Source organism: Castanea sativa, chromosome 11 (assembly GCF_040712315.1).
Source record: "Castanea sativa cultivar Marrone di Chiusa Pesio chromosome 11, ASM4071231v1".
NCBI classification, from domain to species: Eukaryota; Viridiplantae; Streptophyta; class Magnoliopsida; order Fagales; family Fagaceae; genus Castanea; species Castanea sativa.
In genome coordinates this window covers 69,066,288-69,083,796 of record NC_134023.1, presented here as the reverse complement: position 1 = coordinate 69,083,796, position 17,509 = coordinate 69,066,288, and the positions used below count along the sequence as shown (strand labels likewise).

At 30.7% G+C, this 17,509-nt stretch overlaps 2 protein-coding genes across 2 annotated transcripts in view; one reads left to right on the top strand and one right to left on the bottom strand.

Annotated features, from left to right (window-relative positions):
- Positions 1-17,509, top strand: part of LOC142617336 (clustered mitochondria protein-like) — a 62,362-nt gene that overhangs the window by 39,837 nt on the left and 5,016 nt on the right. The gene's annotated exons all lie outside the window — the stretch shown is intronic.
- LOC142617042 (uncharacterized) lies at positions 13,612-14,587 on the bottom strand. The gene is made up of 2 exons (XM_075789743.1): positions 13,952-14,587; positions 13,612-13,758 (listed from the first exon to the last, which is right to left on the bottom strand). Exons 1-2 carry the CDS (start codon positions 14,585-14,587, stop codon positions 13,612-13,614), a joined length of 783 nt encoding a protein of 260 aa, XP_075645858.1.

Sequence of the window (17,509 nt, the reverse complement as noted above, 5' to 3'; positions counted from 1 at the left end):
GGCAAAAATTATGATAAAGTGGATGATGATTTTTTTTTTATTAAGAAAAATGGATTATGAAATTGTTGTGCAACTAATTAAGACAATGTTTTTTGGACTTGGTTTAGGTCTAGTGCATTTAGTGCACTGGACCCAATCAGATGATGACATGTGTTTAAAAGTGGACACATATCATCATCTTAACGGGTCCAGTACCATTGGACACTAGACCTAAGCCTGACCCATTTGTTTTTCCCAAGGCCCTACACTGTAGTGTACTCTATGCATTTAATGGGCAATTGATGCCAAGCTTTCAATTATCACAATCTATCTTATCTAAAATAATGCATAGTTTGACCTCAAAATAATAATAATAATGCAAAATTTATGATATTAGTGATACTAGTAAGTTGCCTATGCGATGCACAGATAATTTTATGATATTTTACGTAAAACACTTTTGAATAATGTTGTACATAAATTATAAAGAAAAAGTAAACTAAATTAGAGTAAAGAAACATGTACATTTTGAGATATTAAAAATTGGTTTAGTAGCTTCATTGCATATTTGTAGCCTTCTTAAGGTAAGATTATTATTATTTTTTAAATCATGAAACCAAAAAAAAAATGCAAAAGAGTAATGGGACATGAAATAAACTAATTTTTGTTGTATTTACATATTTCATACTATGAAATAAAAGTATACCCAACTTTCGGACTATTTTTCACTCATCGATAATGCGACATTAAGACATGGTGTGAGCAAGTGTGTATGCATGTGTTTTATAGATGATTTAAAATTAAACCATGGTAGAATATGACTTTACATTACGCACCTAATATTCTCTTTACTTATCTACCCAAAACAAAAACTAACTAACCAAATTACCTAACCTAAATCATATTTAAGTCCCTAATTTAAAAAGAAAAAAAGATTACTCGTAGGGGTTTCGGTGTCTTGATGGTGGTGGGAGGTCAGTATAACGGAGGTGGTGACCCCTCAGATTTCTCTTTCTCTCTCTTTCAAATGTTTTGTTAGTCTCAGGTCTTTTAATTTGGTAATATATAGTGAAATAGTGCATTTTACTTAACAATTCACAACCTTTTTCTGTCTCTTTGTCTCTCTTTAGAGTCTTATCTCGTTAGCTATTACTATTAACCCGCCCTTATTTATTTATTTATTGTTTTTGAAACATTAAAACAGTGGGTATGCTAAAAGACATGAAGAATAGTGAAAGGTGTGGTATAAGCTTAGACAATTAATGAGATATTAATGAGATAATAGTAAAATTAGATAATGTGAACTTTTGGGTAACAATAAAAAAAAAAATTAATGAAAGAGGTAAAAAAATGCTAAATGCAAAATTAGAGTACCACTTGGCAGGACCTCATGCACTCTTGCATGAGGTTTCTGAGAGAAAGACATTTTGTAACAACTTTTATTCTACAATATTCCTCCAAATTTTTTTTTTACTCATTCCTTGAATCGAATAATTATAATGGTTATATGTGCGCAATTTATAACTGTTGTTTCACTACATATTTATAGTATTCTCAAGGTGAGATTAATTTTTCACCCTAAAAAAAAAGGTAAGATTAAGTTTTTTTAAAATCATGAAACAAAAAATAAATGCAAAAGACTAACAGGACCGTGAAAATCAAATAATTTGTATTGTGTTCACATATTTAATACTATGAAATAAAAGTATGTCCAACTCTCTCACTATCTTCCATTCATTGATTGTGGTTTATTAAAACATGGTGTGAGCAAGTGTGTATGCACGTGTCTTATAGATGATTTTAAACCATGGTAGAATATGGCTTTACATTGCGTACCAAATATTCTCTCTACTTATATACCCAAAACAAAAACTTTCCAACGAAATTACCCAAACCTAAATCATATATAATCTCCTAATTTGAAAAGAAAAAAAAAAAACCCGTAGAGGTTTAAGGTCTTGATGGTGGTGGGAGGCCAATATGACGGAGGCAACGTCCCCTCAGATTTGTCTTTCTCTCTCCTTCAAATGTTTTGTCAGTCTTAGGTCTTTTATAGTGAAACAATGCATTTTGATTTTATAGAGAAACAATGCGTTTTATTTAACAATCTACAACATTTTTATGTCTCTCTATCTCTCTCCAAGGCCTTATCTGGTAAGTTATTACTATTAGTCCTTAATTATTATTATTTTTACTTTTTTTAAATATTAAAATGGTGGAGATGCTAAAAGACATGAGAAAGAGAGAAATGTGTGATGTAAGCTTAGGCAATTAATGAGAGACTAATGAGATAACAGTAAAATAAGTTAATGTAAACTTTTGGGTAATAGTAAAAAAAAAAAAATTTAATGAAAGAGGTAAAAAAAATGCTAAATGTAAAATTAGAGCGTTACTTGGTAAGACCTCACGCACTCCCACATGAGATCTCTACTTATATATATATATATATATATATATTCATGATTATTCCTTTATAATTTCTAATTAGTAATCAATATGAGTCTCAAAAAACTTTATGATAGAACTTTATCATACGTACAAAATAAGAATAGATTTTTTTATCTTTATTTTTTTAAAAAAAAGGATATTGCTATTGTGTTCATCCTTATAAGAATTTAAGCATAGATTGAATTTTCATTATTTTTGACAATTTTTCTTTGATTTCTTTATAATTTATATATTGTGTTAGTTTTAATGAAATTTTTCTCAAGCTTTCAGAGGATGGACTTTAGATAAGATGTTCAACTTTTATATGCCAAGCATTGATTATAAGTCTTGTACATGGAACAAATAGAGATAAGAAATTAAGAATATGGTCCATTTTGGTTGGCCTTAGCTCGATTTGTCTAGACATCAATTTTCCTTGATTATTATTTGTATACAAAATTCCAGAAACATTAAATTGGAATAGGTCCCTTACTAACCAAACCAATTGGAATTGGATGAAATATATTCTCATTCATACTAAACGTTGTGTACACTCCAAATTTTTTCTACATCTTATAATGATATGTTGTTGACAGGTATCATCCAAGTCCAACATGATTGAGAGTTGTAATTGAGACTATGGCCCATAAGTTTTATTATTCAATACTTTGCGAGAAAAATTAAACACTCATTTGATGTAATAGGAGACTATGAAATTCGACATTGTATACACTAAGGTTTGTTCTTGATGTTGTGAAATTGCTGTAGGTACTAAAAACTTTAGTTTGATTAGTTGGCAATTCATGTTCATTAATCGTGAAAAGTCTACAATGGAAAACTTTTGTGCTTCTACAACAAATGTTTTGGAGAGAAAATTGTTAGCCCCCTCATCCCATTAGGATCCTTCTATTTATACAAAGGAAAAATGGTCCAATATTTCTAAGTGTGACTTAGTTACATGGAATATTTGTACAAATGTGTCTAGATTTCTTTTAAAAATTTAGTTATAATTTTAAACACTAATTTGGCGATTTTTATATGATTTCATATGTTTATAAATAATCTAAATGTTAATTCAGTTTGTGCAAATTATACAACATAGAATCGGTAATTTAGCAACATAGGCATAGGAGAAGGCATGTAGTGGTTTAGGAAGAGTAGGCATTTAGTTATAAGGGAAGAGGAATAGGCATAAACATAAGAAAACTTTAGGATGGAGGAATAAGGAAAACAAAGAGTTTTTAATGATTAACATCCCTCTATCTTATCCATTAGTCTTATTTACTACTAATTAAAATCTGTTAAGTTAGTAAATAACTGATGTGGCATGTAATAAATTAAAAATGAAGTATTTTATTTCAAAAAAAAATTCAATTATCTTTTCAAATAGAGTGCCACTTGGCAAAACTTTGTGCTCTCCTACATGAGGTCTCTGCTTATATATATATATATATATATATATATATATTTACTCATTCCTTGAACTGAATAATTATAATGGTTATGTGTGTGCAATTTATAACTGTTGTTTCACTGCATTTTTATAGCCTTCCTCAAGGTAAGATTAATTTTTCACCCTAAATAAAGGTAAGATTAAGTTTTTTTTAAAATCATAAAACAAAAAATAAATGCAAAAGACTAACAGGATCGTGAAAATCAAATAATTTGTGTTGTGTTCACATATTTAATACTATGAAATAAAAGTATGTCCAACTCTCTCACTATCTTCCACTCATTAATAGTGAAACATTAAAACATGGTGTGGGCAAGTGTGCATGTACGTGTCTTATAGATAATTTCAAACCATGGTAGAATATGGCTTTACATTACGTACCAAATATTCTCTCTACTTATATACCCAAAACAAAAACTATCCAACCAAATTACCCAAGCCTAAATCATATTTAATCTCCTAATTTAAAAAGAAAAAAAAAATACCCATACAAATTTAAGGTCTTGATGGTGGTGGGAGGCCAATATGACGGAGGCGACATCCCTTCAGATTTGTCTTTCTCTCTTTTTCAAATGTTTTGTCAGTCTCAGGTCTTTTATAGTGAAACAATGCGTTTTATTTAACAATCCACAACATTTTTATGTCTCTCTATCTCTCTCCAAGGCCTTATCTTGTAAGTTATTACTATTAGTTCTTAACTATTCTTTTTTTTACTTTTTTTAAAAATATTAAAACGGTGGGATGCTAAAAGACATGAGAAAGAGAGAAATGTATGATGAAAGCTTAGGCAATTAATGAGGGACTAATGAGATAACAGTAAAGTAAGTTAATGTAAACTTGTGGGTAATAGTAAAAAACACTTAATGAAAGAGGTAAAAAAAAAAAATGCTAAATGCAAAATTAGAGCGTTACTTGGCAAGACCTCACGCACTCCCACACGAGATCTCTACTTATATATATATATATATATATATATATATATATATATATATATATATATATATATATATTCATGATTATTCCTTTATAATTTCTAATCACTAATCAACAAAAATCTCAAAAAAATTTGTGATAGGACTTTATCATACGTACAAAATAAGTATAGATTTTTTTTTTATCTTTATTTTTTTTTAAAAGGATATTGCTATTGTGTTCATCCTTATAAGAATTTAAGCATAGTTTAAATTTTCATTATTTTTGACAATTTTTCTTTGATTCCTTTATAATTTATATATTGTGTTAGTTTAAATGAATTTTTTCTCAAGCTTTCAGAGGATAGACTTTAGATAAGATGTTCAACTTTTATACGCCAAGCATTGACTATAAGTCTTGTACATGGAACAAATAGAGATAAGAAATTAAGAATATGGTCCATTTTGGTTGGCCTTAGCTTGATTTGTCTAGACACCAATTTTCTCTCTTGCCAAAAGTCCGACTTATTTTAGGTGGAAGTTTCCTTGATTATTACTTGTATACAAAATTCCAGAAACATTAAATTAGAATAGGTCCCTTACTAACCTAACAAATTGGAATTGGATGAAATTTCTTCCCATTCATACTAAACGTTGTATACACTCCAAATTTTTTTTGCATCTCATAATGATACATTGTTGATAGGTATCATCCAAGTCCAACATGATTGAGAGTTGTAATTGAGACTAAGGGTCAGAAGCTTCACTATTCAATACTTTGCGAGAAAAATTAAACACACATTTGATGTAACAGGAGACTATGAAATTTGACATTGTATACACTGGGATTTGTTCTTGATGTTGTGAAATTGCTGTAGGTACTAAAAACTCTAGTTTAATTAGTTGGCAATTCATGTTCTTTAATTGTGAAAAGTCTACAATGGAACAAATAGAGATAAGAAATTAAGAATATGGTCCATTTTAGTTGGCCTTAGCTTGATTTGTCTAGACATTAATTTTCTCTCTTGCCAAAAGTCTGACTTATTTTAGGTGGAACTTTCCTTGATTATCACTTGTATACAAAATTCCAGAAACATTAAATTGGAATAGGTCCCTTACTAACCTAACCAATTGGAATTGGATGAAATTTCTTCCCATTTACACTAAACGTTGTGTACACTTCAAATTTTTTCTACATCTCATAATGATACGTTGTTAATAGGTATCATCCAAGTCCAACATGATTGAGAGTTGTAATTGAGACTAAGGCCCAGAAGCTTTACTATTCAATACTTTGCGAGAAAAATTAAACACTCATTTGATGTAACAGGAGACTATGAAATTTGACATTGTATACACTGGGATTTGTTCTTGATGTTGTGAAATTGTTGTAGGTACTAAAAACTCTAGTTTGATTAGTTGGCAATTCATGTTCTTTAATCGTAAAAAGTCTACAATGGAAAACTTTTGTGTTCCTACAACAAATGTTTTAGAGAGAAAATTATTAGCCCTTCATCCCATTGAGACCCTTCTATTTATACAAAGGAAAAATGGTCCAATATTCCTAAGTGTGACTTAGTTACATGAAATTTTTGTGCAAATGTACCTAAATTTCTTTTAAAAATTTAGTTATAATTTTAAACTCTAATTTGGTGATTTTTATATGATTTCATGTGTTTTTAAATAATCTAAATGCTATTTCAGTTTGTGCAAATTATAGAACATAGAATTGGTAATTTAGCAACATAGGCATAGGAGAAGGCATGTAGTGGTTTATGAAGAGTAGGCTATAAGGGAAGAGGAGTAGGCATAAACATAAGAAAACCTTAGGATGGAGGAATAAGAAAAACAAAGAGTTTTTGATGATTAACACCCCTCTATCTTATCCATTAGTCTTATTTATTACTAATTAAAATCTGTTGAGTTATTAAATAACTGATGTGGCATCTAATAAGTGTAATAAATTAAAAATGATGTATTTTATTTCAAAAAAAAAATCAATTATCTTTTCAAAGTGAGTGCCACTTGGCAAAACTTCGTACGTGAGGTCTCTGCTTTTATATATATATTGATGAGAAGTGCATGGTTTGTAACACTTTCACAATAAATTATAACAAATTTTAGTTAGTAAGTTGTTACAGCTTATTCTAATTTGAATTTACTACTGAAATTATTTTCGTACTCAAACAATCTACTACTTAAAATTTATTGTGAAAATATTTATAAACATAAATTAGTATTTATTGTGAAACATTTTCCAGTAATGCATATGATACGAGTTAAGAAAGGACAATTGACGCCAAATCTTTGGCCTTTTATTGACTCAAGGTCCAGCTCTCCTCAAATAGTACAAAGCTTATAATATTATGGCTCTAATATTTATGGCATGAACTAGTCATCACTATGAATTAATGAAACATTCACATAAACGTATTAAATACGAAATAGTAAAAAGTAAAAACACCATTAACAGCTAGCAAAGTCAATTTGATGCTCTTTGGTCTTTTGCTGAGTGGTGTTCATGACCAAATTGCAAAAGTAGGTCAATGTTGATCAGTGACGGTGCAAAGCAAAGAGAGAACTGTGCATAATAAATTTAGTGTCTTCTTGGAAAAATTTTCATAATAAATTTAGTCTATATCATTAGTATTATGGACTTTGCATTATTTGAGATAACTTAGAGCATGACAATTGAACAAAGCGGCGCCAATCATTTTATAAATCATATCTAGTACCTTCTTGGAAATTCTTTCATAGTAAATACTTATATATATCACTAGTATATGAATTTTGAATTATATCACTAGTATTATGAATTTTGAATTATTTGAGATAGTCATGATAGTTGCAGAAAGCAACAACTGTCCTTTCTTAACTTGTATTTATTGCTTTCTTGGAAAGTCTTTCAACACACACAATGTAAGTCTATCATTAGCCTTGATCACAATACTAGTAATATAGAGTTCTAGTATTCTTTATGAAAGAATTTTCATTAGAGGATTATACAAGTTAAGAAATTGCGCAATCTAAATGGTGTATTTCTTATGCTACTATCTAATATCTACCGCATTATGACTTTTACCTTGAGTTTTTAGAATTTCTCTTTCTTTGGAAAATATTAAAAATATTACACAGTTTACTACATAAACTTTTATAGATTAATGTGGTAATAAGTATGATCGGTGGATTTTAAAATTTTAGTTAATGAGTGTTTGAATTTATTTTTGGTGATTTGCGAAATGACAGTTTGTAAAGACAATATAGTAAAGTCTAGGGTTCGACTGAGACAATTTTATGCCTAAGGCGACAATTTTATTTGAGACTTTTTTTTTTTTATTCAAATATCATTTAGATGTCATTATTAAATTTTATATTGTAACACTAATTTTTTTTAATTTCATTTTTCTTGCTTTTTTATATACGAAATTATTATGTTTCTAAATTTATGTTTTTCTAACATCTACTTTTAAATTTGAGCTGATTTTGGAGTATCATGTCAAAGCATTTAAATGTTTGATATATAAAAAAGTGTTAATTTCCCTCTAAAATGAGGTGAGTTTATTTTCTTTTCTTATGTAAAACAACATGCTTTTAATGTGGTATTATCTTTTTACATATGACTTTTATGGGTTTGCTTTTAAAATGATGTGTGCCAGAAAAGACCAGGGCTTTATGGTGCTTCAAAACAGTTTCCCCCATTGCAAATGAAGCAAGGCAAAATGCTTCAAAATTTTATTGTTTACTAGTTGTTTCCTTTTTCTAAGTTTGATAGGATTTTTTTTTATGCATATTTAAGGGTAATCAATTCGTGCTGTTTAGACATCATCTATTTGCATCAAGTCTGGAATGCTTTGATTGAATGCATCTTCATGTTAAGTTGGACTTGTCACTATGGTGAGGGAATGGTAGGTATACAGCTTCAGATTTCACTATTCAGTGAAATTCCACTTTCAAGGTGCAATTTTACTCTTTGATATACTAATCAAACTGTTGTGGTTAAATATATGATTAAATTTACTATATCTCAATTTCTTAAACTTTTGGGACAATCGGTAATTTAACATTTAGCCACACAATTCTAACACTTCCTTCTATAGTAATTCTCCAAAACAAACCCAATAGAAGCAGAATAAATTAGAATTACTATCAAATCATCTATATTTTTACCAAAGGTTAAGAATGTTCTCTCTTCCATCTGGAGAATACCTATATATGCATTGGCTTTTGGCTTAGTCTGCATGAATTCCTTGCGTGCTAAGATTGTATATGACAAAGCTCCAATAGATGATATAGTATTGATCTATGATTGAGTTTGTTTTGTGTTGCTGTTTTAAATGTGATTTAATGGTGAGGGTTTCAGTTAAAACTCAAGAAATAACTTGCATCTTGAAAATGGAAATTCTCACAACGTGCTTCCCTCATCATTAGTTATAACTGCTAACTAGGCATTAAATAATTTAAATTGCTTCTTCGAGATTGTATTTTACTTGCTATCGTAACTTAAATATTTGATCCCATGAAGTGTACAAAAGGAAACCTATATAGATCTGTAAGCATGCGACAAAATTTGCTATGAGCATTGTGACATTTCACTTCGGTACAAATGAACATATGAGAGTTACAAACTAAACTAAGAAAAATAAATTGTGTCATGGTGCGTTCCTCTGGCAACTTGTGAGTCTTACAGGTGGGGACTATCAAATATGAGAGGGAATACTATGGTGCGTTCCATTTTTACCCCTAAATGAAACTGAATTATTATTATTATTATTATTATTATTATTATTATATTTTGGGAAAAAAATAATAAAAAGAACTTTTATATTGGTGGGTAAAAAGATATGGTGGACATGATCACACGAAGTCTGCAACTGTTATGGTCTAGGTTATCTCAAATAATACAAAGTTTATAATATTAGTAATACAACTAGATTAGTATTTACTATGAAATAGTTTCAAAGATAGCACTGGATAGGTTTTTGGCCTTTTGTTGAGTCTAGGTCTCCTTAAATAATACAAAAGAAACGATCAATAGTCATCACTACGAAACATTTTACCGGAATATATTGCATATGAAATAGGAAAACACCAATGCTATGGATTAGTCATCACTATGATACATTTTCTTTGAAAGCACTATTCATGAAGCCAAAGTTTTTAGCCTCTTCTTGAGTGTGCGTCTTCTCAAATAATGCAAAACTCCAAACCATTGACATGAAAGTCTTTGGCACCTTCTTGAGTTTAGGTATTCTCAAATAATGCAAAGCTCATAACACCAATGCTATGACCTAGTCATTACTATGAAACATTTTCCATGAAAGCACAATTGAAATCATGTGATCATGTGATCATTTGGTTCAGGATGATAAAGTGGTGGTAAATTTTTTACCTTGGCCTTTATCTTATTCACATAATTGGTATCTTTTTCAGACCATTCCTAATTTGTGTCTTTCTTTAATTTAACCTGTAAAGGTTTTCTTGCTTCAGCCAATCCTTTAATGTAGGCTTCTGCATATGTCAAGATTCCTAAAAATCTCTGAAGTTGTTTAACGTCTTCAATTTTACTAGGAAACTTTTGAATGTTTTCAAGAACATGAGATTGAATCCTATGTTCTCCTTTCTTCATTTCAAGTCCTAAGAACTTGATATTTTCCTGGCAAATTGTAGCTTTCTTTTCATAAAGTACAATTCTTCCTTGCATTTGTCCAACATCCTGTTGACATGGACATAATGTTCTTCAAGTTTATCTGAAAATATTAGTATATCATCAACATATACACAACAATGATCAGATATTCTTTAAAAGGCTTTATCCATGTATCTTTGGAATATGGCTGGTGCCTGTTTTAATCCGAATGGAACAACCTTCCATTGGAAATGTCCTTGTGGACAGCTAAAAGCAGTTAACTTTTGGCTTTCTTCATCTAGACCTATTTGCCAAAATCCTGACTTGCAGTCAAAACTTGAGAAATATTTCTTTCCCCGAACCGAGGTTAATAACTCTTGGATCTTTGGTAAAAAGTATCCATCATCAATGGTTTTTTTATTTAATTCTTTGTAGTTGACTACAATTCTCTTTTTTCCTCTTCTTTTTTCTGCTTCTTTTTCTACCAGGAATGCTGGTGAAGAATGAGGACTTTTTGAAGATATGATAACCTTCATTTCTAAGAGTTCTTTGATTTGGACATCAAACTCTTTTCTATTCTCAGGAGTATAATACATAGGTTTTACCCTTATTATAGCCTTTGGATTTATCAGCTTGATTTCAACTGTCATTCTAAATTTATTGATTTTTGGATCAATAGGTGATTCCGAACTACAAAGTCGTAATTTTTCTTAATTTTTCTTTAAGATATTGAATCTTAGGATTTTCTATGATCTGATAACAAATTTCTTGTATTTGTACTAGAGGTTCTAACTGTGGTTTTATTTCCTCACCACGTTTTTGCTTTTTGAGACTTCTACAAAGTCTTTGTTAGCAACGCTGTATGCTTTTTGGAGTTTTCCTACGAAAACTGCATTTCCTTGCAAGGTTAAGATTATATAATCCAAGTATTGGCAAAATGGACTATAAAATAATAGAAAATTATTTCCTATTAACAGATCTACACCATTTTCGATTTGATAGATGATTGGAGTGAAAAACCTTTCTCCACCTATCTTCAGATATGTGTTTTTTGCCACATACCATATTTGCATTATTGTGCCATCTCCAATGATAGCTTCTAATGGTTTTTCCATTTTTTCCCAACTGGTTTCTGGAAAAACATATTTATTTGCAAGACACATACTTGCACCTGTATCCACATATGCATGCAGATGGTATTCATTATAACCTTTTATTTTTATACCTACCTTGATGTAAGTACTATTAAGGTTTGTTTCTATCTTTTGTAGGTTTAAGATGATAGAATCATTGTTTTCCTTGAATGAAGTTTCTCCATTCATTCATTTTCTGGTTGTGAAGTTGCTTCTTCACTTGATGAAGATTCTTCATATTCAGATTCTAAAATCCAATATTCAAATTCAGACATTTCTGAATCATCATTTTCTATTGGTTGTATTCCAAAATCTTCTGCTTTCTGGATTATACTTATTTGTTCTAAGTATTTATTCTGTTCAAATTGATTTTTACGTCTTACTGGATTCACATAATGTCCTTCTTTGCAGATCCAACACCTGCATTTTTTCTTTCCTTTCCCTTGTGGACAAGGATACTTATCTTCTTTACCTTTAGATTTTTTATAGAAGATTTCTTTTAGTTCTTATAAAAAGGATACTTCCTTTTATAAGTCTTTTTGTATGGCTTAAACTTATACCCGTATTTCTTGTACTTTTTCTTATAATGTTTTCTTTTGGATTTTTTGTATGATGGTTCTTTGCAACCATAAAATCCTGGAATTTGTGAATCACGTGGATCACAAAAAATTCTCGAGCTTGGAAAACATCTTTTTCCATTCTCTTTCTAACACATGTTTACCAAGAAATTCTTAGCAAACTGGTGCCTTCCTCCTAAGGTATCACTATACCCATTTCTATGAACAGATGTTACCTAAACATCTCCTTCTACTCTTTCTAATCTAGCATTAAATTCTTCATGGATTAATCTTCCTATTTTTCCTGGAAGTTTTCCTAGGTAAGTATCGATATACAATGCTTTTGAAGCATCAGATGGTAAAAATATTTCTGGAATTCGCAAGTATATTCTTCTAAGAAGTTTATATCGCAAATTGCTAATTGTGTAAGATGCCACTTAGCAACTTCTTCTTCTCTCGCAATACTCTCTGCTGTATGAGTAATTACGTCTTTTCCTTGCAAATTCTCTATAGAGGACTTTTACAAGTCTATCTATATATTCTTTACCATTAGTCACTCCTGAACTAATATTTCTTTCTTGTTCAAGACTCAGGTTTTAATACCATTTCTTGACTATTCCTGACATTCTATGAAGTACTAGGTTCTTAGTAGCTTCTATATTTGTGGTCAATCCTGAAGTGGTTTGTACTACTAAACTGGTGACTGTCTGCCAATCATCAATTTCTCTTTCTATGTCTTTACTGCAATAAAGATTGAGTAGCAAGACATCATGACTAGAGTTCCTCCTATATTCTTCTGGGATTGTACCATTCCAGCTAGGTACACTAAACTCTCCTTTTCTATTAGAAAATGGCGGTCTCCTTCTCCTGGATGGTCCAAACCATTTGTCATCCATTTCTTCCTGCTTAATGCGAATTTTATCTCTTATTTTCCTAAGAGTATCTTCACTAGTTCCTGTAGTGTAAGGGAATCCTATATCCATTCCTACCACACCGTACTACTGGCTCCTGTAACTCTTACCCTTATTCTCGGAGATTTTTCTTCTTCAGAGTCAGTGATCATTACTGACTTGTCATCTTCTTCGTAAGTAAGATACTTATGTTTTTCTTGTGATTCTTTCTCTAGTTCCTCATCTCCTAGAGATAACCTTTTTATCTTTTCATCCAAATTTTCATTGGACCTCAAGAATTCTTCTTCTAATTTTTGTCTTAGAGTACTCATAGTTCTAAGGCTTTTTTCTTATCTTGGTTAAGTTTCATGTCTTTTAACCATTTTAATTCTTCTTTTTTTGAAAGGCCAGGTGCTTTAAGATTACTGAAGTCTAACCCTGTGTTTTGCGTAATAACTGTTTCTGAATAAGTTATTCCTTTCAAATTATTTTCCAACAAATCTATTTGATTTAGAATGATCTGTGTTTCACTTTTTTGTTGTATTGATACAGTTTGTATCTTAACAACCTCTGTTTTAAGTTCTTCAAGCATGTGCTTGACTTCTCTTAATTGGTCAGTAAGATTTTCTGAGATTTTACTCATCTCCAATCTTTTTAATTACCAAATCTAATTTCTTATTGATTTCAATCATTCTTTGTGAACATCCTCCTTGATCAAAGGATTTCTTTTCTTTTAGTTCTTTGGATAATGAATCATATCCATTTGTGATTATGACCTTGTCCTAGTTTGGTTCAAGAAAAGGTACTTCTGTAGTATCCAAAAACCATTTTTCAGGTAATTGTTCTACTTCTTTGAGTTGGGGTTCAAAACCTTCTATAACTCCTTCAAAAATAGATGGGATTTCTATTTTTGGAATTCTTGAATAGTATACTATGATGACTATTCGTTAAGGCATAGTTAACACAATAGGTTACCGTAAAAGGTACTCCTCCTGATTGCACTAGATTAAGTCTATTAAACTTGTAAGCAAAGCTTAAAGTCTTGTTGAAATGTTCATCATTCAAGCTTAAAGAAAACTTGGGATAAACATTCATGATTGCCTTTTTGTGAGCTAAATTGCCTCTAGCAATTCCTAATACACAATCTTTTCTATCTCTAATCCTATTATCCAAAAGTGCCATTTGGATAGGACTATTAACCCCTTCTGCAAAGGTGCTTTTTATTAGGACTTGGATGCCCCCTATGTGAGCATAGCCTATTTCCCTTCTAGCACTATCGCATTTGATACTGCTGATTTTTCTCCTCATTTCTTCCTTTGTGATCAATGGTAAACATGTTTTACCATCTGTATCCTCGATTTTTAAAGGAAGTTCTTTTGTCATCACACCATAATAGACATGTGATTTTCTGTTAATCAATTTCTTGATTACATTAGGTGTATCAAATACATCCTCATTTCTTAAATTTAGTTTGAATCTTAAGATTCTACCTAACTTGTTTTGATCTATCAAGAGTTCAACTGCAAAATTCCCTTGATATTCTTCTTGTTTGCAGACTTCATGTAAGTCTTTCTGTTGTTCTTCTATCTCAACTGTTTTCTTACAATCCATTTCTAGATTATATTTTTGAGATACTGAATTGTGGCTATGATTTGATTATCACGGACCTTTTCTTCCGCTTGATACAAATCAAATAATTCTTTTAATTGTTCTAAATCTTGTTTAGTTACAAGTTTCTTTTCTAATTCTGTTTCGAGATTTAAGGAATTTTGCATCCCCTTTTCTCTTTCTTTGATTTGTACAAGATCTGAAGACATAGAAGTGATCAGTTCTTTTAATTCTTTTAATTGTTCCCGAGTATCTGTAGGAACAAGGTTCATAACTTGATTCTTGATTATTTCTAATTCAGAATTATCTTTTTCTTTTAATGAATCAATTAATCCTTGAATCATTACTTTCATACTTTCTATATCTTGAGCTGTATTTATATGTTCAAGTTTTTCTAAGATCTGAGAATTTTCTCTCTATTTTTTCTAAAAAATGATCTATTTTCTTTGAAATTCTATTGGAATTTCTTCCTCTTTTAGAGATGTTGATTTTATCAACTACTTCTTGACTTATTTTATTTGTTAATGAACCAGACCCCTTGTCATAAAGTTCATTATTTTCTAATAATCCAAATGCTGTTGATAACAACATTCCTATTTTAAAATTCCTAATTGTCAATACACTTATGTTATTTAACAATTTTTCAGATTCTTTTATGATAGTTCCCAAAGGTACTAATTTTTCATCACTGAATGCCCTAAAGCTTTTTACTTCTTTTTCAGTTTTCTTCAAAAGGACAGTATATCCTAGATCTGAAAAATGACAATATCTGTGGCGAGTATCGCTAATAATTTCATGTTCTCCTATTTTAACCATATCTGTGGTTAATTTCTTATGAGCTATTTTCCTTAGATATTCCATGATATTTTAAGCACAAGGCTCTGATACCAACTTGCGGAATAGCACCGGACAAGATCGGTTAAAACCCTCTTACAGGTTGATCTCTTCTGAAAGACCTGGATCTTTCATTATCTGGAAAAGGTTATGATCCTTTAATCCACCTAAACTTAGTGATAAATACAAAGAAATTTGGATAACCATAATTTCTGCTTCTACTGAATTTCTAAGAAGACAATCTTCTTCTTTTATTAAAGAATCCTTGATAGATTCTATAACAACTTTCATTCAGATTTAAGCACATCTGATTTAGTTTGGTAATAATTTGATTCCATTTTCTGACAAAATCTATTCTTAACAGATTTATTCTTTTCCATTCCTGGAAATAAGTATTCTTAAATTCTTTCTTAAGATCTTGTTGATCTTTCATCTATTTTGTGAACTAGTTTCACACAATAAATTCTTCTTTCTTCATATTCTTGTGTTTTAAACATTAAACATTTCTTAATTTCTCTAACTAGATCTTCTCTAGTCATTTTATGATATAAATTCATAAAATATTCTTCCATAGATTAAGAAAAACCTGGATTTTCTCTTCTTCTTCTGATGTTGTTGGGATGGGTCCAACACGCTTCCTTCTTAATTCTTGGATAGCTTTTCTGTTCTTCTTGTTGTTTCACTGGTAAGCTCTGGTACTGGTCACGTCTTTGGCTACTTCTTCCCTATCGCCCCTCCTCGGTCTTACAGCGGTACTTCTTCACACTACGCTGGACACTCACTCTTTGCTTGTTCTGGAAACATATAGAATTGAACAGTAAAGAAACATAACAAAGCTTAACTTTTCCTGAATTCATAGGAATATGTTATTTCTAACGATTAAATATTGAAAAACAATGATAATTTTTCTGAAAAAATTCTTTATTGTTACGGAGTTCAAGCTCCTTTCCGTGTTTCACAGAAAAATATGCTAGATTCTTCAGCTAAATCCAACTGATTCTGATAGAACTTTGCTTCAAACTTGTTGAACTGTTCTAATTCTGAGATTATGGATGCCTTATTGGTGGTTTGGATGATGTAGCGCACGTGCCAAGCGTGCTGGTGGGTCCAACAGAGCTTTTACAAATTTTATAATCGGCTGACTTGACTAATAGTCTAATAGTAATTAGAGTAATAGGTTAGCAAAAAAAAAAAAAAAAAAAGTAATTAGAGTAATACTATTAAAAAAATTGTGAAAATATTGTGCTTATATGGTTTATTAAATGACAATATCCCAATGCCCTTGAATTAGCAGAATCTGTCATGCTTATATGTTTTTGACCCTTTGCCTTCACCAGGAGATAGCAGAAGATCTTTGCACGCTTGAAGTTTCACCTATGGATGGACAAACATTAACTGAAGCACTCCATGCTCATGGAAAAGTAAGCGTTTGTGAATGCTTAAATATTAGCATATATAACTATGAGAAATATATATATATAAATCATTGCCTGAATTGGAATTTATTATTTGTGTTAAAGCTGTCATGTTCATAACTTTTCCATCTTTCTGCAAATGATTGTATTGCTTTTGACATGTCTGGAGCTTTGCTACAGGTGGCTGATGGGACAAAACATTTACCTCATTTGTGGGATCTTCGTTCTAATGAGATTGTTGTTAGGTCTGCAAAACACATCCTCAAGGTGATAAGCATAATCTAAGCAGCTTCTACATTATAAATGGTGTTACCAAACGTATACATTGTTTCAAGTAATTCCTCAGTTTCACCACAATAATCTGCAAAGAAGTGTCGCATGTTTACTATGTCAATTGTAAAATGTGACATCTTTTTCCTGACGTTGGTGTTAGAGATAGAAACCATCAACTTTGCCTACAAGAGGGCGGTCTGGCATAGCAAAACAGAGTAAGTGTCTCAGAAAATCTTTTTATCTTCAACCTCAAGCGCTCTCTGAAACTCCTTTGTAAACCCATACCCACATCAAGCACTCTCTGAAATACTGTCAAAGAATTCATCGCAGCATCATCATCAAGCGTACCGACCTTCCCAACACCAATCAGTTCAGCCCGAAGGTCTCCCCTCTCGCTCGAATC

What these genes read in the sequence shown, in the direction of transcription:
- LOC142617042 (XM_075789743.1), bottom strand. Translation starts at nt 14,587, where the DNA reads ATGGATTGTAAGAAAACAGTTGAGATAGAAGAACAACAGAAAGACTTA. An exon ending in CAGGAGGAGTACCTTTTACG is followed by an intron (nt 13,759 to 13,951) that starts GTAACCTATTGT and finishes GAACCAAACTAG; the next exon opens with GACAAGGTCATAATCACAAA.